The sequence below is a fragment of the Arvicola amphibius genome, chromosome 4 (genome assembly GCF_903992535.2).
Source record: "Arvicola amphibius chromosome 4, mArvAmp1.2, whole genome shotgun sequence".
NCBI classification, from domain to species: Eukaryota; Metazoa; Chordata; class Mammalia; order Rodentia; family Cricetidae; genus Arvicola; species Arvicola amphibius.
In genome coordinates this window covers 75,342,767-75,364,055 of record NC_052050.1, presented here as the reverse complement: position 1 = coordinate 75,364,055, position 21,289 = coordinate 75,342,767, and the positions used below count along the sequence as shown (strand labels likewise).

General features: G+C 43.0%; 1 protein-coding gene across 12 annotated transcripts in view; it reads left to right on the top strand.

Moving 5' to 3' along the window:
• The window catches only part of Ebf1 (EBF transcription factor 1), a 389,291-nt gene extending 371,115 nt beyond the window's left edge, over positions 1–18,176 (top strand). For 8 of the 12 annotated variants that reach the window (XM_038326659.1, XM_038326655.1, XM_038326654.1 and 5 more), the window contains 5 exons: positions 3,777–3,842; positions 4,706–4,883; positions 5,555–5,734; positions 9,068–9,262; positions 17,797–18,176. In XM_038326659.1, the coding sequence (XP_038182587.1) occupies positions 3,777–3,842; positions 4,706–4,883; positions 5,555–5,734; positions 9,068–9,262; positions 17,797–17,828 (651 nt within the window). In that variant the 3' untranslated portion in view covers positions 17,829–18,176. The remainder of the gene's footprint in view (positions 1–3,776; positions 3,843–4,705; positions 4,884–5,554; positions 5,735–9,067; positions 9,263–17,796) is intronic. The other 4 variants (XM_038326662.1, XM_038326661.1, XM_038326664.1 and 1 more) reach the window with 2 other exon arrangements.
• Positions 18,177–21,289: the final 3,113 nt, after the last annotated feature.

The following is a 21,289-nucleotide window of genomic DNA, read 5'->3' as shown; positions in this document are numbered from 1 at the left end:
CTATGGTGATGCCCTAGCAATCACACTTGAACCCTTCCCTGGAACCTCACCTCAAGCCTCTACAAAGTTTTTTGTATTTGTAACATAGCCCCTTCCCACAAGCCCCACCCCCATCCATATAATCTTTATTCCATGACCACTGTCTAAAGACAGAAGACAGAGTGTGATTGTGAGGAAATAGATCAACATGAGGTTGTTTTTAAGAGCAAATGCTTTCTGTTTCTTTAAGACTTCAGGGCCATGCAGAGAAAACCAAAACCAAAACCAAAAAACCAAAAAACCATCTGACTCAGAATTTTGTGAGGGAACAAGCATTAAATCTTTAAAGGGGGCTCTGAAGACATTCAATATTTATTATACTTGTGGATATCTTCTTTATTCCCCAATGGGATTTGCTTTTGAAATCCAAGTCTAGGATTAATTATCTTGGAAGACTCTAATCTCTCGAGCCTTGTGTTTAAAAATTTGACCGGGGGAGTGGTGCATTTTATCATTATGAAAAGAAAAATTTCTCTAATAAATGAATGCCTTGAAAAATTATATTTTAATACCAGTCAAGTAGGTTTTCTTTTCAGCAGTATTGAAATTGAATATTAGAATTGAAGGTTCCTTCTACTATACTCCCACCTAGTGCCACCAAAATAGGACTTAAGGAATAATTGCCAAGACAAAATACTATATGAAATATCCAGTTTTCCCCCTGGTTGGAAATTTCTTTCTTTTTATTTTAAGAAAAAAAAATCTTAGGCTCAATCATTTCCTAATGTGAAATTACAGATTTTTCAAATTATCATATAAAACTGCAAAAAAATTAAACTTGTGGCCCCCGAAGAGATGGCATATACTATCAATTTGATTTTAAAAGACATACATCTCTTATATTACCTGTCATTTTTATAATGCCTTTTACAAATTTAATCAATACATTTTAACATTCTATATACTTTAAGTGCAATATACAATAAATATTCAAGTTTCGTCTTAAACATGCTTTAGCCTTTAAATTGTTAAAACTGCAGTGCCCTTTCAATCTACGTACATAATGTCATAAAATATACATTTCAAGGTAAATGAAGTCAGCTACTTCAATTTAGTCCCTCAAACTGGTAGTAAATGAGAGGTTAACACTATGGTGCCAAACCCATTATTGAGTAAATTTAGCACCTTGGACAGCTCTGTAAAATCTTTATTGCTTTCCTGACCTGCTCGTCATGTTCTGTCTCTGTGTTCAGTGGCTCTCAGCTCTGATTGAAAGGCAATATATTAGATCCCCAACACAAACACGCTTGGGGGCTAGTTCACCGGGAACGTAATGACATGGAGGTGAGAGCAATTTTCTGGTCACCGAAATCCAAGCACCTTGCAGGGCTGTGGCACTAACTCACCGAGGGCCCAGGAATGCCTTTCTTCCTCCCCATTTGCACACATAACTAGCAGAAACCCAATCACACTGGCAGGGCTACACTACATGTAGCTCTCCCTAAAACCCCACATTTGATACTACAGTGAAGGACATTTTCAGGTGGGTGAGGTATCATTTAAGGCCGTAGCTTCTAGGACAAGACATCCGGATTCATCTTCCTTGAAATTCAAATGATGGTTTGAAGTGACATTCTGCTGAAGCCATACCTGTGCCCATGTGCTAGGTTAGAAAAACAAGCTCCGCCATCATGAATCGAAGACAGTAATACCGAGGATCAAAAAGATCCAGTATTGGTGGGGGGGATGGGGAGAGGCAGGGAGAATCCATGTCCTTTATTTTCAAGTGGTAAAATGACAACCAGCTTCTGGCACTAAATAAACCACCAGGTTGGTTCTGTCACTGAAAGCTTGGTCACCAAAAATGCAGTATTTCAGATTTATAAATTCTTGTAAGACTTTGGCATTCCTTCTGAACTTATTTACTCCCTGATTTTGTGAAATTAATGAAAACAAGAAGGGTGGCTACAATCTTTGATTACAGTGTTGCAAGGCTGAAATCCACTACTTTATTATATACTGCGTCATAAGTTTGACAAAAAATATAGACATTTTTTTCTTCAAAAATGCAAAAGAAGAGAAACACCTTCCCAGTAGAGCCCAGACATCGGCATAAATATTTATTTGGAGACATACATGACCATAGATGCAGAGATGGTAAATCTCTTAATAAAGAACTAAGTTGCTACTGTCTTGGTTTAGTCTTTCCTTGGAGCCAGATAAAGCCACAAGGTTTTGAAGAAAGCAGCACTAGCTGGATTTGAGCTGGGGACAGGGCTTAGTGGTCTCTTGCTGTGGTCAATTATGGTCAGATGCAAACAAAAAGTGGTAAATTAGTGTGTAGCTTGCATTTAAAAGTGAAGGGATAATTGTAGATATATTGGTTCAGATTCCATTGATTATAGTGTTCTCTCTACCCTTTACATGAAAAATGAAAAATGTTTTAGAAAGGGGGGGGGGATCTGGCAGTTTATCAAGAACTGGAAAGTCCTCTCTCTCCTCTTTGAGTTTAGGACATTATATATGTGATAAGTAGTTACTGCAGTATGACAACTGTTTTATCTTATATTGTGGAGAATTTTGAATTGAAAAAGAATGCTAATATATATCTAAAAGCTTGTCATTGAAAGATTTGTTCAAGGATTTTTGAAGAGGCTATGGTGACAGCGAAATGAACGCAATTATAGCCCCATTTTCTGATCAGTGTCTGTAGCGTCTGAAAATGGAACAGCACCGTTTTCCCGTTCTGAACTCCAAGGCATCCGATTTTAAAGTTATGCTTCCATTGCAACTTTATCACCACTGAATTACAGTAAACAAATCTTTTATAAGTCCCCTCTCTACCTCATGCTGTTGGATATGGTTCTTTGCTAAGCCCCATTTTTACCAGTTCCAAGCCTAATGTTGCTACTATCTTTTCCTTATGCTAGCGTAGATGAATCTATAGACAGATCAGGTGAAATGGAGAAAGAATGAATTATGTTTGTCCTAGTGTGTTTTATAGAGTGCCTCCATTGATTAGACCTGTGTAAGTCAAATGTGGAAGCCTACCTTAGTAAGAGGAGGGAGCTACTTTTTCTTCAAGTTGGATGAGTAATAAAGCATAGACCTATGAGGAGGATAAGTGAGCAAGAGAGGAGAAACGCCAACACCACAGAAACAGCAAAGAATTGCAGTATAAGAAATCAAAGCTACTTGTCATGAATATTGACCCAGTGGGGGCTTCTAGGGAGAAGAGAATCCTTGTGCAAGGGCCTTTGATCAACACTGTATTCCTTCAGTGTGTGGGCTTCCTGTATCATGTCCTTATAGCTCTGCCATACAAGAGAGACAAACAAAAGAAGCTTAAGGCTACATGCTTCTTTAGTGGCTGGAGATTGATTGGAAATGACCTGTCTGATAAGGTCATGGTTTCTGGAATAAGCAATTAAGTACAAAATAAACACATCTTAGGGATTCATACCATGCCCTGAATGACATCGATTATAGTAATCCAGCAAATGACCACGCAATTGTATTCAGCAATAAACATATGAGTGCTTTATCGTGCCTATGTCAGAGGATTGAGTGATGTATTTTATCTTACAGTACCAATGATGCTCACCTTTTGACTCGATTAAGTGTGTATGTGAACAAGGATAAATTGGTAACTTACCACCATTCTGGGGTCCCCAAGCTACTGCTTTCACAATTGTGTCTTGGCAAAGGATGGCTAAAAGGATGAGGATGCTGTCATGGGAAAAGATAAGGACACCTGCTGTTATTTAGAAGCGCACATCTATTTTTTTTCTTGACAGGAAGTGATCCTTAAAAGGGCTGCGGATCTTGTTGAAGCCCTGTATGGGATGCCCCACAACAACCAGGTGAGTAATCCAGGTCTCTAAATTAATGAAGTGCTTCCTCATTCAGTGAAAAAAAATTCTGAGTCCTTATTGTAAAAAATGCTATGAAAGCTATACTAAGTATTAATTATCTAAGATGTGACATGCCATAGGACTGTTCAGACCTCCCTGTTTTGCAAATTTTTTTATTGTGTCCTGTCCCTTTCTGGAAAAGATGCTCCGTTTAAAAATTAATCTTCACTGGGAATGTGCTTCATAACTGAAGAAGAGAGTTACTGTATTTTGTTTTATTTCTCTCGAGTGTAGCAAATTTAGGACGAGGAAGGGTTTAATTTCTTCTTTTAAAATATAGAATGCAGTACTATTCATGCTTCAGAGAACAATTGTATGCAAAAAAACTGAAGCTGCTTGGGAAACCGACTCTGACCAATTTCACTCCTTCCCCTCCTTTCCTGAGTTCACTGTCCTGAAAACAGTTGTACTAAAATCCTCAGAATCTGGCTTCCCTGAATGGCAGCCAGAAGACATGATTCTCAGGCCCTGAGTTCCCATGCATGAAGGAGAAGGGAAATCCCGCAGTACTGTCATATACCGACAACAACAGGTTTCAGACCGAAACAAATGGCATTCTGGATCTCAGCTCTATCTTTAAAGAAATGAGTATTCTTGAGTGAGCTCTCTGCCTTTCATGGCCTCAGTTTCCCCAACTGTGATGTGGTCCGGATGATGAAACATGACCTCACAGGTACAATCAGCGGTGATACAGAAAGACTGGCCACTGCTGGCCCCGAGCACAGAATCTTCCAGAGAGGAAGCATAAAGGGATGGTGCTGTTGGGAGTATGAGTCAGGGCAGCTAACAATGATGTGCTTTTGACTTTTCAGGAGATTATCCTGAAGAGAGCAGCCGACATTGCAGAGGCTCTCTACAGTGTCCCTCGCAACCACAACCAGCTCCCAGCCCTTGCTAACACTTCGGTCCATGCAGGGATGATGGGCGTGAACTCCTTCAGTGGACAACTGGCTGTGAATGTCTCTGAGGCATCACAAGCCACCAATCAAGGTCAGGAGGCTGCTTTTTCCCTCTCTTCCATTTCCCCTGCCCCTTGACAAACTCATTCTCTCACCCTTCCTGCCTCTGCCATTTACTTGAGATCAAATTTATGCATATTATATATGATATTTTTCTTCCAAGAGAGATTCTTCACTTGTGTGTATCGAAAATTATTGTAGAATTTTGTTTCTAGTTTCACATCTGGGGACTTGGTAGGGGGGCTAGAAGGAATGCATGCATGCATGCATGCATGCAGCCATCTCTACATCCAACTTTCCCCCATAAATCATGAATGACAGATCACAAAGAGGGATGGAATTAAAGTTCTCATAGGCCACAACACATCATTCTTGCCCAGGGAAGAGGAACCTGTTAACTCGGGAGAACATCTCTTAGATTGGGATTTATTCCTGCCCCAAAATGATAATTTATAGGCCCATTGCCACTTCTCACGGCCCTGCTAAGTATTTATGATCTCCTAAGAAATGTGTCTTTGCTAGCTTCCCATTTTAATCACAGAGATAGCACTACCAACCCATGCACATGAATCACCGGGTCTTTTCCCTCTTGGTTGCTATGAGGGGGTGTAATGGAGATGTTTCTCCCTGATACCCCAGGTCTCCCACAAGAGCCACTGTCTGAATGCTACCCTGACCCATGGTTTTGCCTTCATTTCTCAGGTTTCACCCGCAACTCAAGCAGCGTGTCACCCCACGGGTATGTGCCGAGCACCACCCCCCAGCAGACCAACTATAACTCCGTCACCACGAGCATGAATGGCTATGGCTCTGCCGCCATGTCCAATTTGGGTGGCTCCCCAACTTTCCTCAATGGCTCAGCTGCCAACTCACCCTACGCCAGTAAGTAGATGTGTGTCCCGAGACCTGTATGTTTTCCTTGCAGAGCTTAGCATCATACAGAGAGACCAGTTGGGCAGGGCTGCTTGGTCTGAGCCACCCCCCTCCCCCAGCCTGCTACCCTCAAACTTGAGCGCCATCCTCTCCAGCAGTGACCTCTGTATCCTCACCTTTTACAAAAGCCGCCACGTGATGCCATTCCAAGAACCCACGCTTGTGCTCAGATGGCAGTGGGGTTGCCACCCACCTTTAGTAGCTGCTAACCAAGGCCCCTGGGTACATTCATGTCCTCTCTGTGCCTCAGCATTCTCACCTTTAGAGGAGAAGCTTCTAGGCCACACCTCCACCAGTACTGGGGGACATGGGTGAGATCCTGTTTACCAGAATCTGGTCCTCAGGTCTGGCATAGGAGAGAGGCATTTGTAAATCTAAGTCATTATCCTGCTGCTGTGACAACAGATCCCCTCATTAAATAATATATCTTGTTTTCTAATGTTTCTATTTTCCTTTTTGTGTGTAATGTGCTCTTAAAAATGAAAGAAAGACAATAGATCCAAACGTAAGTTTTTTTCCACAAAAGTCTGGCAAGATAAACTCCCCCCCAATACAGACTATGAATATTTCAAGGTGCCCTGTTCCTACCCTAAAGAAAATTAGAAATTGAGCTTAAAGGAATTTGGGGGAGGAGCACAACCCTCCAATTGTATAGAAAGAACTCAGCAAATTGGCATCTTTCTATGTAAACACATACATCTAAAGAGCCTCGGCAAACTGGCATTTCTCGCTCTAAAATGTCACAGGCTCTGTCCCCACAACCTCTTGATCTCTCTCTGAGGACCTTTCCGTAGATGGCCAGGTTCATCTGGAACATTGTGTAGAGTTTTTCAGATGTAGAAAATGTGACTGGTTTCAGAGACATTTGTAGAAGAATAGGGAAGTTTTGTTAAATGAAGGAATATTCACGAATCTTATCAAAAAATACAGAAAACAATGCTGTCTCCATGCTCAAGTGTGGCTAACAGCTCACAGGTGAACAGGTCATCCTGGTCTGGGGTTATTTCCGAGGGAATTCTCTGCCCAGGGTGTGCTTGCTTTTCCTTTTTGCCTTATTTGTTTGGAGTCGGCCGTTTGTAGCATGTTTAAAATCCGCTGGCTAGCCTGCGAGCTTCTGTTTACCAGCCGACACTGAGGTTGGTCTCACATTAGGTTTTGATTTATTGAAAGATCTATCCCTCAGCATTCTCCCAGCTACTCCATCAGAAAATGTTTCAATCATGACCTGAAAATTAAAAGGTGGCATTCTTAATTAAATCAATAAGCTAATTGCTATATGGTAGCGATTTAATTTAGAGCTCCGGTTGTTCACCCTCCCAAGCCTAAACGGGACATCCAGTGACTTCTGCCTAAGATCACATCTGTTAGCCTGAGAAACTTGAACATTTCATTTCCATTAATTGATTTCCTCAGAGCTCACAAATATAGTGTTAAATTCTCAAATAGGCCCTCAGATGGACGATATTATCTGCATAAATGCAAATAAAACAATAAACACAGAGCCCAACTGATTTGAATTTTTGTCTCTGTAATATTTAATTATTCATAAACCACTCATGTTGAAAAATTCTGACAGAATAAAAAAATAAAATAAGACATTCGGTTGGTGAACACTCTGTGGTATGGCAGCTAGTAACCAATAATGTTGTAACAAATGGCAATACTCCACTATATTTCACCCCTTTCTTGTTAACTGCCCCCCCCAAACTCCCCACCTCTAAATACACATAATGATCGCATTTGCCAACAAGATTAATTTCCTTCGGTGGTGAGCCAGCAGGATTTCAAGTCTAAGAATATTTAAAAATCCAACCTCCGATGCAGGAATTTTGCAATTTAAATGGGTGTTATTATTGAGCGCATTCCCACATTTACAAATCCTAAGAGATGGATAAAAATGCTGGTCTCATTAAAAGAAAAGGTACCGTCTAGTAAACGTGGGGGAGAGCTCTGAGGTGTGGATGGGGCCTCTGCATTCTCCTCCAGGAGGCATCTGGCCCATTTGGAGCCAGGCTAGCTTGGGCTGGTGACAAAGGATCATTTCCTTCTGATGTCAATCCTTGCCTATGACTGATGTGACCCCTGTATTTCCAACTTTCCAACCTCATGAGGCCAAGCAGTATATCCTAGCAACTACCTCAACTACTTTCTGAGTTCCAACTCGCTTATATGTTTTTTAAAAGTCATAAGTCCCCTGATCTTATATTATTCTGTCAATGACAAGATGGAAAGATGTGAAGAATTTTGCACATCACAAAGCCATATGTGATGTTTATTAAGATACAAGAGTATCTAGGACGTAGAGGCAAAGGAAGTGTGTATATGTAAACATTAGCCTTGGCACTGTGTGGGAAGTCTCTGTCTCCTAAGGTAACCATGCCAAAGTGTTCTCAGTGCATATTCTCTGAGCCCCCACTATTGCCGACAGGAATTGCATTTGTCTCTGATTCCCCCCCCCATCCACCCCCTGCTCTTATCTCACACACATTTGTGGAAAGCTCCATGAGAAGGGAGAGCCTGGAACCCAAATTTATAGTTATGTGTTTCTCACCAATGTTGCCTGCGGCGGTGTTTCCGTTTACCTAGCTTTCTGCCTACTGGAGTCTATGTGGTAGTGCATCCAGATCCAAGACCATCCTTAGACCCTATAACCTAGTCACAGGGCTGGTTTTACCTTCAAGCCCCCCTTCCTCCTCATACATCGCATTCCTTCATCAGTGACCACATCCTCTCAAACTAGGCTCCCCCTGTCCCGTCCATCCCCAGATCCCGTGTTAGAACCTTATTTCAGCCAGGGATGGAAGGCTTCCCCTAAAAGCTCTCTGTGAAGTCCTCTCTGGTGTCGCTTCTGCCTCCCAAGAGATGACTGCACCCACCTTGATCCCGCTTGTGCTGTGTCATCCCTCCTAAGAAGGGGTTGGGCTTTTGTTTCCTTGCCCGGGAAACTCAGAGGATGGAGACTCTGTGTCCTCCTCCATAGCATGCTTCACGTGTCGGAACTGACTAGACTGAATGAAAAGGATGAATCCCACACCCCTAGAAACTGGCCGTGACATTAGTGACTCCATACTGCCGGGCATATAATAGGCCCAGAGTAAATTCATGGAAGTCACTCACTTGAAGGTGGCACATGTTAAGTACCAAGTGATGAATGAAACTGGGCAGGGTTCCAAGCATTTAGGGAAAGCCCTCCCTAAGAATGGTCAGAGCAGAGTGACTGGGTCAGATCTATGAAGCCTCCTCATCTCTCGGCGTGATCCTCTCTTCTCTTTATTCCCTCAGTCGTGCCATCCAGCCCTACCATGGCCTCATCTACAAGCCTCCCCTCCAACTGCAGCAGCTCCTCGGGCATCTTCTCCTTCTCACCAGCCAACATGGTCTCTGCCGTGAAACAGAAGAGTGCATTTGCACCCGTGGTTAGACCCCAGACCTCCCCGCCTCCCACCTGCACCAGCACCAATGGGAACAGCCTGCAAGGTAAGTTCCAGGCCCACAGCCAGGAGACTTTGGTCTCCAGAGGTCTGAAGCAGGTGTCTGGCTGTTAGCCCTGGACTGACCCATGTCTCTCTGGCTGCCTTGACTCCTCCGTTCCTTTGTGTTCAGACTTTTTGGTCCCAGCCACTACCCCTGCTCACGTCTCCTCTGTGGCAGTGTCTGAGACATCCTCTTTCTGTTCCAGGAACTCTGCTCAGGTTTAGGACTTGCCTGGGAACACTAACCATTTGCTAATGCCACCACTTCTCCTTTCTCCCTGCTTACTCTCTGGTGTTGCCATCAGCAGCCCAGTGCTATGGAGATACTATCCTGTTCTCCATGGCAGTCTTTCCTGGAATGGGCTTTCCCCTCAAGCAGGTCACTCAGCCTTCTCTTCTTGGTGCTTATGTCAGGATGAAGCTGTGTAGGAAGGTGACGGGGTGGGGGCAGCTGCAGCCAATTCAGAGTCCAAGGTGAAGGCATCATGCACTCGTATAGCAAATGTCAGGGGCCTCTTGAGAACCACTGGGATATTCTGGTTCTCATTAAAATCATTCACTCTCCTTCCCCTACACAATATGGGAAGTGGAAGAACCATCAGGCCTTGAGCTGACCTTTCTGTTCACGGTGTGATGGGGAGGCGGGGATCCAGCCTTAACAACATGTCTCTTTTTCTCACGTCTTCCTCTGTGCTTGGCTCGGTGGGTGGTGTTGGCCTCCACGACCTCATGTGTCCCCCACAGCAGGATGACGGCTCAAGTGCTCACAGCCCCTACCTTGCAGATGAGAAACCTCAAGGTGGGACGTTGACTCCTCCCAGCTGGTGTATGCCGTCACTGGCTTCAAACTCAGGCTACAGTCTTCATCTCCTTTTCAGAGCCCAACACTTGCCAAGGATGCATCCCAGAGTCCTAAGAGAGCTTGCAGGGAAATCAGATAAATAAAATAATCAACCACCAATTACTGAGCACAAAACAGTATGGCAGGTGCCCTCTTAAGCGGGGGAACAGGCTTTATCTGTTTAATCCCCACAATGTCCTGATGAGGCATAGAGGCCATGAGGTCACTACAATACCAGGTGATGGAGTTTAGGGAGGGCGAATACTGGTCACAGACAGCAGGCAGACAGTGGAGGTAGGGGTCAATAAAAGCTACCGGGATTCTGTCCTTAATACCTGCCCTCCCCAGCTCACCACAGAGCCTCGCTTCGGTGGCCAGCATGTCACTCAGAGGGTAATTGTGGAGGTCAGAGAATGATCAGAAGGGCAGTGACATGCCTGGGATTGCCCAGCTCCATTTCTCATGTAGATGTGTATGCCCACTTAACATAGAGACGCATGCTATGTTCTGGCTACTTTTTGTTGAGGTAAGCACACACTGGTTCTCCCAAGACCTTCAGAATTCAGTACCACCCGCCCCTGAACAGGTCCATTCAAGCTTAGTTCACACAAGGGCACATAGTGATGACATCGTGAAGTCCAGATTGAACCCAAATGGTACAACGCCAGAGCCTAAGCAACCATATAGCCCTGTGCCGCTCCCCCTCTGGCAGAACTTTGTAGAACATTCCTCAGAACCTGGAGGTAAACTGCTTGGCATAATGAAGTTAGTTAGTGCCTAGAGTAACTTGCCGTTAATGGGACATGCATTTACTTACTTACTTACTGTCTATCATCTTAAAGAAAAGAGGGAAGTGTTTTACTCTGGAGATACATCTCAGGCCAAGTAGGCAAGCTAGAAATATCCTGACCCTAATATTCAGCTTTACTCTCTATCAGCTAAAAATACTACCTTCCCTCATTATACCCCCGGCTAGAACAACTACAGTTCCACGCAGATTGAAGTAACGATGGTACATATGAGGGAGAGTAAAGTTGCCACCCTTATATTTTTGGTTGTGAGTCTGGCTTTTAACAACTCAGCCATCTCTCAAGCCCTAAAGCTATCATTCTTAAACTGATGGTCTCAACGTTGGCTAGTGTCTTAGTTGGGGTTCCTATTGCTGTGATGAAACACCATGACCAAAGCAAGTTGGGGGCAAGGGGTCATTTGGCTCACACTCCCACATCGCTGTTCATCATTGAAGGAAGTCAGGACAGAAACTCAAACAGGGCAGGAACCTGGAGGCAGGAGCTGATGCAGAGGCCATGGAAGAGTGTTGTTTACTGGCTTGCTCCCCATGGCTTGTTCAGCCTGATTTCTTATAGAACCCAGGACCACCAGCCCTGAGGTGGCACCAACCACAATAAGCTGGGCCCTCCCACATCAATCATTAATTAAAAAATTGCCCCGTAGGCTTGCCTGCAGCTGTATCTTATGGAGATGTTTTTTTCAATTGGGGGTTTCCTCCTGTCAGATTACTCCAGCTTGTGCAAAGTTGACATAAAACTACCAAACAGAGTTGCTATTAGGAGCAAAGTACAAGGAGGCGTGCGATTAACAGTAAAGGGGTGTTGACCTTAGAAGGCCCAGACACATTCATCTTCCTGGACTTGCTGTACACGACCTTACCTTCCCATCTAGTTGAATGTGTCCCTCATGGGGCATTGTTTCTAGACTCTCCTAGAATCCAGACTGTATCTCTTCTCCCAATACTGTCATATGCCAAATAGCCCACACTTTGAAGACAAGACACCAGTGGAAATACGAATGTCTAACTGGGACACATTTAGACTGTTGACATATTTAAAGGCCTATTTACCCCCAACTACCACTACTAACTGAACATCCTCCTGGTTTGTAAAAAGCCTGCTCCTTAACCAACTACCCTTTTGCCAGCAGGAGACAGGCACCACGGCTGAGTGTGGTGGTAAGGAGTGAGGGAGCACTTGCCTCCAGTCTGGCTTATGCAATGACACAAGACTTCCTCTCTGTGGCTCTTTTCGGTGGCTGCTTATTTCATCCACTTTGTAGATGCGGACACAGAGACATGGAGCTGAGATGGCTTGTCCGTAGTCACTCAACTAGCAGATAAGGAAACCTCGGGCTTGACCCTCAAACATTCACTCTATAGTGCTGTGCCTCCAGAGCTATGGCTGAGCCGCCAGGTTAGGTCCATGCAAAGGAACAAGCTCTATCAACTTCAAAAACTGACCCTATGTTTGGGGAGATGCAATACCCAGGTTGGTGAGGCATATCTACGCAAGAGAGGCTGGTTCCCAGCCATGGGCTGCAGAGGCAAGAACCATAAAGCTGAATCAGACAATTTCATGGTCAAGTTGCCTTTGAACTGTTTCTCATGATGAATAGTGACTAGATTCTAGCCTAGGGAGAGAAAGCATTGTTCTAAGATGAGAAGCACCTGTGTAAGCAGTCAAGTCCTGGATGATGTGTGGCATTCAGAATGAGGTTCAACCACAGAGGGTCTCAGTACCAGAAGGAGGAAGAAAGCAAAATCTCGAGGTCTTTGCTCCTAGTTCCATGCCTCTTTGTATCTATTTCATGGTTTACAAAGTCTGTTGTGTCTCTCCTATAAGGGAGACATTTGAAAACTTGAGAAGAAACATTTGTTGGACAAAGCAACGCTTACCTCCATACTCCTTAATCCTCAGGAGATGGTTTGGTGAAGAAGTCAAACTATTGTGGTCGAATTTAGAAAGTAGTTCTTACTGGGTAGCTATTGTAGAGAGCTGTGCCTTTTATATAAGGCAACACAGGCTCCAAGACATCCTGCAGAGAAACAGAAATGACTGTAGATAGCCCTCAGTTTCCAGCAGGACATAGTTTCAAGGCTCCTATAGATAAGCAAATTCATGGATACTCAGGCCTCTTACGTAAATGGTGTAGTGTCTGTATATGAACTTCAAATCATCTGTGCTACTTATAATACTTAATACAGTGTAACACCACACAAATAGCTCGTATGCTATAATTCAGGAAATAATAACAATAAAAAGGTTTCTATATGCTCTGTATAATTACAATTGTTTGGATTTTTAAAATTTATTTTTAATTGTGCTGATGAGATGTCTCAGTGTCTAACGTGGCTTGCTGTGCAAATAGAAAGACCTGAGTTCAGGTTCCAGAATCCATGCATAATCTGGTTGTAGTTGGATACAGCTGTGACCCTAGTATAGCAAGGGAGGAACAGAGGAGATGTGGGGTCCCTGTAGCTTGCTGACCTAACCAATCTAGTTAAAACAGCAAGCCAGGTAAGAGAGATCCTGTCTCAAAAATGTGGCAAAAAATAAAGGAATACATTTGGTATTGACCTTTGGTACACACACATACATGCATGTGCGCATACACACTTTAATTAGCATAATAGTTTTACATACTTATGAGCTACATGTGGCATTCATGTGTATGTGCATGTGTCCATATGCAATATGTTAGTGTATCTTTTACATGGGATATTTGTAAAGCAAGGGAACTCTCTCTACTAGCTATTTTGAAATATTCGGTTGATTGCTGTCAGTTAGGCTCCTGTGTCATTAGATCCTGTGCTATTCACCTGTCCTCTGTACCGATGAATCATCCTTTTGCCCCCTGGCCCACTTTCCAACTCTGGCAAACACTATCCTAGTCTCTGCTTCTATGAGATCAACTCTGTAGCTTTTCTGTGTTCTCTGTGTCCCGTCTTTCTGTGCCCAACTCATTTTGCTAATCGATATGTCCCTCCTCACATTGCCACTGTGCAGGCGGCGAGTCCATGAATATAGGCAGAGCCAACCGTCTGTTTGGCCTGTTCCATGCATTTGCCTACAGAGTTATTTCCCGTGTAACTAAGGCCAATGAGTACCATGTAAAAAGCTCTGGAAACTGCTGCTTCCATCTGGATCGACAAATAAAGTGTAGAAAAGGCTCCACCCACTATTACTGAGATGAAGTCATTGATAACTCTTGACCCTAGACTCCCAAGGAAGTCTGTCTTTATAGACCAAAGGCTTGAGTCACCAGCTTTGCTCAGCCCTTTTCTATGGAAACTAATGTCCCTTTTCTTCTAAAAATCTTGCCCTTCAGAGCCCAAGTCCTATGCAAGGACTTCAGAGTCAGGAAAGAGCTGTCACATGCCATCAGAATGTCTACTGACTAAAACAAGATCAAGAGCATGTTGTAGAAGTAGTAGTCACAGCAAACCCCTCCCCTTATACCTTGTTGACAGTCAGTCTTCTTTTGGCCCTAAGTACCATGCAATACCAACCCTTAGAACTGTTTTTTTCCTCTATGGACATATTCAGTGTGTGGAAGATCTTGCCTCACCCAACACCTGATGAGCTCATGATTCTTACACTTGGGATAGTTCAGGGAAAGATTTCTTCTCCTTCCTCATTTAACCTTTCCCAGTGCCGCGGAGATTTCCATCTTTGTCTTAGTTCTTATCAAAATGGGAAACCTTCAAGGTGAAATATATTGCCTTTCAACACAATGGCCTTGGGGGTTCCCCTCAGAAAACATGACCACCCAGCACTGGGGACCGTGGCCGAGCCACTGTGGTCTAGTGATGATGTCTTGGCACACAATTCTGGGAATGTGGAGTCTCATGGGAATCTGCCTGGGCTCTGCTTGAGCAAGTCAAGCATACCATCAGCATTTCTGGTACATTCCAAGCCTCCGATCCCATCCCTTTCAGCCACATCATTATTCTCTAGACTGCAGGACAGTTAGAAAAAGCAACTCTTCGACCCAGGATTGTCATGTAGTCACACAATGGGTTTCTTAATGGGAAGGCCTCTTTTGTGGTGCCCAGACTCAAGTTGTAGACAGCTAGCATTTTGGTGTATAAAAGGTCCTGGGAAAATGAAGGGTGCTATACCCCTTTATAAAAACTTGTAAGTACATGTGGGCCTTGTATGAGGGATGAGAGAGCTTGCATTAGACTTAAATTCGGTGAGCTGGCCTAGAAGAGGTGGCAGCATGGGGACAAGCCGTGCCCATCCCATAGGGCCCCTCGAGTGTATCTGATCTTAATATCAGCTATTTGCAAACATATATAAGCCAGAAGAGCACGTTTGAAAGAGTCTATAATTCTCAATTCTCTTCAAAGAATTCAGAAGCCTGCTTGGGCTAGCATCCCAAGACAGCACAGCCCCTCTGCAGAAGGCATTCCCTCTGCCATATCCCCTCCATTCCTGCCCAGGGGGACTCTGCTCACTCATGTGCCAGCTGGTGTCTCAAGACTATGGGGTTTGCAAACACCAACTTAGAGAAGTCTGCCAGCACACCAGTGATCTTGGAGGGGAACTTTTAATGAGGCCCCATGAAGAAGCTTAATCTAATCAATCTACAAATTATCTAAGTAACAAAACACTGGGCTTTCTCTCTCTCTCTCTCTCTCTCTCTCTCTCTCTCTCTCTCTCTCTCTCTCTCTCTCTCTCTTTCTTAATTCAGTATTAATTTTAATTCAGGCCATACTGAATTAACAACAACAACAAAATCCCAAAGGATATTTTCAGGACCCAGATGATAAGTGTCCATTGAGTTCTTGGGCTAAAAGAGCAGGAGGTTTGTCAACCATCTGATTGACTTTATACCACACTGACACTGCTTGGGTTGTCCCAGGACAGAGCCTGCCTGCTCTTCCACACCCGGCACCCAGTACAGATTTCTGTAAAATAGAAGAAAGACTAGCTTCATTGGCCACAGGCTTTATGTTCCTGCTACCTAAAAGAAGGGTAGAGGACCCACCTGGAGCCTGGATGTGAAGACACTCAGGGCAATGTCACACTGAGGGGACTCCCCCTCTCCCCCCCCACCCCCCGGCTATCCTTGCTCTTGGGGCTGAAGCATCTGAAACTCTCAAGGCTGGGGTTTAAATGCTAAGCTCCAAAGTTCAGTGAAATCTAGGGCTCACCCAGCTCTTAAGGAGGCTGCTTTTCCAACTGATCCCAAATCTTCAGGGTGGGGTGGGGGGCTTAAGTCAAGCTGCATTTGGCAGAAAAGGACTTCCTGTTTCTAAGAAAGAAAGGCTTATGGGGGCTCAGGAAAGGACTCCAGGAGCTTCTGGACTGCAAAAGGCTCTTGCAAAACAACACTTGGATGATTTACGTGTAAATGAATCAGAAACATGTGGATTGAATTTCCTTGCGAATACAGATGGGTTTAAAAATTAACGGAAAAAGTGTTTGGCAAAATACTTTTGGGTTTTTTTCTTTTAATTGAATCTAAAATGTCAGGGGTTGGGGTAGGGAAGCAAAAGTAATGTGGGGGCATATGGCCTGGCCTCCCTCTGTCCATCTGTGCTAGTGGGATTCCTTTATTTTTAAGGTACGTTTTTCCCAGACATGATGGTTTAGATAAAGGAAAGAAAAGAAAGAGAACCACTTTGTCCTGCACTAATCATCGCTAACAAGAACATTCACTTCGGTTTAGACTAGTCAATAAGAAGAGGGGAAGGCTTTTACTCTGTTATTGGGAGCCAAAGAGGCTATGTCTTTGGTTTTAATGGAAGCATCTTTCTTGTTTTGGTGTATTTCCAAGTTGCCACACTGTCTTAATTTTCCTACAGTGTCCCCTATCTTTTACATCCTTTATGTTAAGTGTGCCCTGTGCAATGGTGTCTATTTGATATATGGGAAAATACAGACCAGAGAATTGTCTGTAAAACTGTACCATGGGAAAAGCTCTGGTAGGTTCATGGTCAGATCCAACCTGCCTTCCAGTTAGACCAGGCCTGAAGTTAGAGCCAGGCTCCACACTTCTTCTATATCTAATTATATTCAAAGCTCCAGTAACTCCTGAGTGCTGCAGTTGACTGCAGGTTCTGGCCAAGGAGGCTGAGGGCCAGGAAGACAATTAACCATCCCAGGGGAGCATACTCAGAAGTCGGTAGGTGAGAGGCAGTGTTTTCTAAACACCACTTGCTGCTTCTCACTCTAAACCCTCTGAAAGAATTCGGGTTGACCAGAAACAGGTCTTCCTTTTGCAGGCTACACTTTTTCTGGGACTTATGATCAGGTCATTCCAGAAATCCCGAGAGAAGCCATAGTAGAAAAGACATTCTACAGTTTCAGGCAAATATGTTCTCTCCTCCGATTCCATGTTCCCTCCGGGCTTCATTCTCCCAGCGAACAATGCCTGCTGGGGCTGACATCCCCTTTTTCAGCGCGGGCTGAAGGGAAGGCCATCAGATGGTGACTCTGTTGCTTAATTTTCATGCTAATACAGAACATAAGGGGAGCCTGGAGAAACCGTTGGCAGTTCCAGAGGGCCATTTCTGTATTTCATATTTGGGACGTGACGGGAGGGAAGGCAGAGTGACAAACTGAAAATTCTCACTATTTTGCAAAGTCTGAAGCTGCAACTTTCCCAGTGGTATTCAAGCTATGCAACTTTCCAGTTCTGTCTTAAAATTGAAGTCAGATTTAGGGGGAATGTTTAGGATACTCTCTTCTGTTAGAGTGACATATGCAGGTTGATATAATTTTCAATAAGGCTTATGTATCTTTTATGGCAAAATTCACTCCTGGGAAAATGCAAGGACATCCGGTTAATAGTCAATCAACATTGTCACGTGTGGGTTCTTTTTATTGTTGCCCCCGTCCTTGGCAAACTGGTTGAGTGCAAAGCCACTGACTTCTGTCTTTTTCTTTTCATAGCGATATCTGGCATGATTGTTCCTCCCATGTGAAAGAATTGCCTTGAAGAATTTTGTTAATGAAGAGGTTGGATTCTGCTACGAAAGTAATCTGATAGGAGTCCCAGAGTGGAACTTTTAACTCAGGCCTTTTTAAGAGGAATCACACAATAACTGCAGATTTTTAAACAAAATCACCGACCTTGCAAAATGCTGAAATTGGAAAGGGGATCTGCCACAGCAGGGTGTTGGTTAAACTTGTACCCCCAAGTATCTGGGGGATATATTTATTCTGTATTGATAAAAGCAAAACCACAGTTTCTTTTTTCTTTTTCTTTTTCTTTTTTTAAGCTTAACTCTGCAATCATTTGTCTTTTATAAACCATAAAGCTACACCCAAGGGCCACTATGACTAAGACTCCATGTTCTAATTTATGATGTTTTTAAAGCTGTGTAAGGGGAGAATGAAGTGGTGATATTTACAAAAAAAAAAAAAAAAGCTAGAAGGAAAAAAAAAGAAAAAAGGTAAAAAAAAAAATTAAAAAAAAGCTTGTATGGGACAGAATAGGAATGCCAGTTAGATTTTTTTAGAAAACTAAGGGTCGGCTTTTGCGCCTTAAAGCATATCAACGGTAGTTAGCTCGGACAGTGCATTCTCAATATCTAACTTAACATGCCATCCCTTAGCAGTTCTGCAAGCTTCTTTCTCTTTTGTATGGTTGTCTTAAGTAACTATGTAAATAAATGCAGCCTGGAAAGTTACCAAGCGACATACATGATCACATTTTCCCCTCCTACTCAGAAAATTCAGTGCCTCTAGACAGATTGCTAAAAAAGACAAAAAGAGAGAAAAAAAAGCAACGCAAAACAAAACAAAATAAAGCAAAACAAAAACACTCCCTGCATCTTTTAACCCGATCTCATTCTTTTGTCAACTTCTTCCGAAGCCAGTGGCCTCAGAGCGGAGTGGCCCATACACCGAGTGAGAGACTCCGTTAAGACTTCATGGAACAGGGTCCAGGCACAGAGTTCCACATAAGCCCTCCAGGTTACCACGCTGAAATCTCACTCACACGCCGCCATCAAGAGATTCGAGCTTACTCCTGCTAGAATCCTTAATGCTAACTCTATATCCAGGCTCAAAAAAAAAAAAAAAAAAAAAAAAAAAGGAAAAAAAGAAAAAAAGAAAAAAAAAGAAAGAAAAGGAAAAAAGAAATCGCAGACAAAGCAAACTGACAAAGGCAGGCGGGTAGGCAGGCTGTTGGGGTTCCCGAATCACACAGGGGCCTGGACCACAGAGACCCTGGCGTGGCTGTTGTAAAGTTGCAAATTCAATCAACAGGTAAAGTGCTTTGGGGTTCAGAATGAAAGGAAACTGGGAAAGAGGAAGAGAAAGGGGAGGCCTTGAACTCAGCTTTCTGTGGGAATTTTTGCTTTCAACTGGGAAGTGTTCTTAAAAGAAAGAATCCTTAGCAAAGAGGCAGCCAGGGAGGCTCTGGGGGATGGGGGTGGGGGCGGGGGGTGGGGGGCGGGGCACGGGCCTGGCTGACTTTTCTTTGCCCTTCGGTTTCTGTATGTAGTTATAAATACTGTAGATTTTTTTTGTGATTTTTTTTTTGCCAAAGTTGTTTTATTTATACATTTTAATGTCTGAAGATGGTTTTCGAGCTCACGAAAAAGAAACGATTTTACTGCATATTTTGCAAAGAAATAAAAAGCGCACTACCTTTAGCTAGCACGTACTTGCAAAGTTAACTCAAACGCTTTTTGTTTGTCTGTTTTAATGGGGATTTTGTAAAATATCCATATAAATAATGTATTTATCTTTGGAATTTGTACATTGCTTTTTCTCTCCTCCCACCCCCCCCCCAAGCCCCAGTTTATTATTTGTGTGTGTGTATTTGCTTTGTGAACAGTGCGTATAGTTTGGTCACCTATGATTGTATTGGCTATTTCAATGTGATTTTTAAACAATTCATTTATAGGTATTTTTAGTATTGTTTCAAACCATGCTTCAATTTTTTTTATTTCCACCCAAAAGCCATTGTCTATTTTTGTATTATTTGTAAGTTAAGAAGTTTTTTCCAATATATGGCAAAAAATAGTAGCATATTATTCTTGTAGCATTTAGTTCTGTAGATTTAAAAAAATGATGTATCCTTTGCTTTGGAAGCATACAAAAATGCTGTTTTACTCTATTAATATGCATGGAATCTCTCCCTTTGGAGTGACGCATTTTGTGCATTAAATTTGGGGGAGAAACTTCATAGAGATCAATGAACATACTTTCTTTCGTAAGTCTGCTTGTATATTCTCTGTCTTTCACATAAATATAAACCAGCAGATTGGATGCCTTAACAATGCAAACCATATTCATTTCACCTGTACATTGTACTGTGCACCCCAACTGTCAGTCATCACTAACATTTAAGAAAAAAAAAGAAAAAGAAGAAAAAAAAACAAAGAAATTGAAAAGCACAAAAGAACTGTTTTGTTACTTTCAGACAATGACAATGTTACTTTTTCTAGTAGAGCAAGCGACCGTTAACAAGGATGCTGCAACCGTGCATGCCCCGTGTGGATTTCAATGGTTTTCACTAGACTGTCAAGAGTGCGGATTTTTATGGGATGGGGAGGGCAGGGTAGGGGAGTTGGGGAGGTTGGAAGGGAGGGGAGGGAGGAAAGCTGATTTTTCATGGTGAGAAATAATAATAATGACGACTGATAATAATAATAATAAAAGAAACTGGAAAAAAATATAAGCAAGGTTTAGCATTGCTTCTCCGTACTCAGAAAGGTTGTCTGAATTCGTGTGGTAAGCGCTGGCCTGAGGATGTCTAAGGTCTAAAGCCATATTTTGTCTGGTGAGCCAGATGCCAGTCTGCAAAGGAACAAGCAGCGAGCCGGTGAGATGTCCGGCTCAGACCCTGACAAAAGACGCCACCAATCTGTTAGCCATGTGCCATGGTGAGAACTTCACTGGAAAGCCCAAAGAGCCTTTAAAGAGAAAATGTGTATCATTTGTGTTCTGTTGTTTATGTTTGATCAGATGATGGAGAAGCATTCTGGTTCCAGGAACCATTTTCTTCTACACAAAATGTTGTTTTCAAGTTCCTTTAAGACACAGCCCCCTAAATACAGAATATGGCTTTAAAAAGAAGATGGAGTAGAGAATTCAATTCAGATTTCAGTTTTGGGGGAAGAGCCCTGCCTCTGGATGACTGGATGTGCATATGCCATGCCCGGCCTCACAATGTAGGATGCAGCTTCATGAACTCATCTGTCAATCTACTAACCTTTCACCTTCTTATCAAAACTTTTTCAATAGACACACACTGTACAGTTCAATTGTTAGAGCACTTAACTACTGTAGAGATTGTTATAATTTTCTTTTTCTTTCCTTTTATTTTTCTTTTTGCAAAAAAAAAAAACTCAAGCTGTAAAAACTTTTCAACTTTCACGATATTTAATTAAAGTTACTTCCTGTCTGTGACGGCAGTTCCTGGTGGTGTATT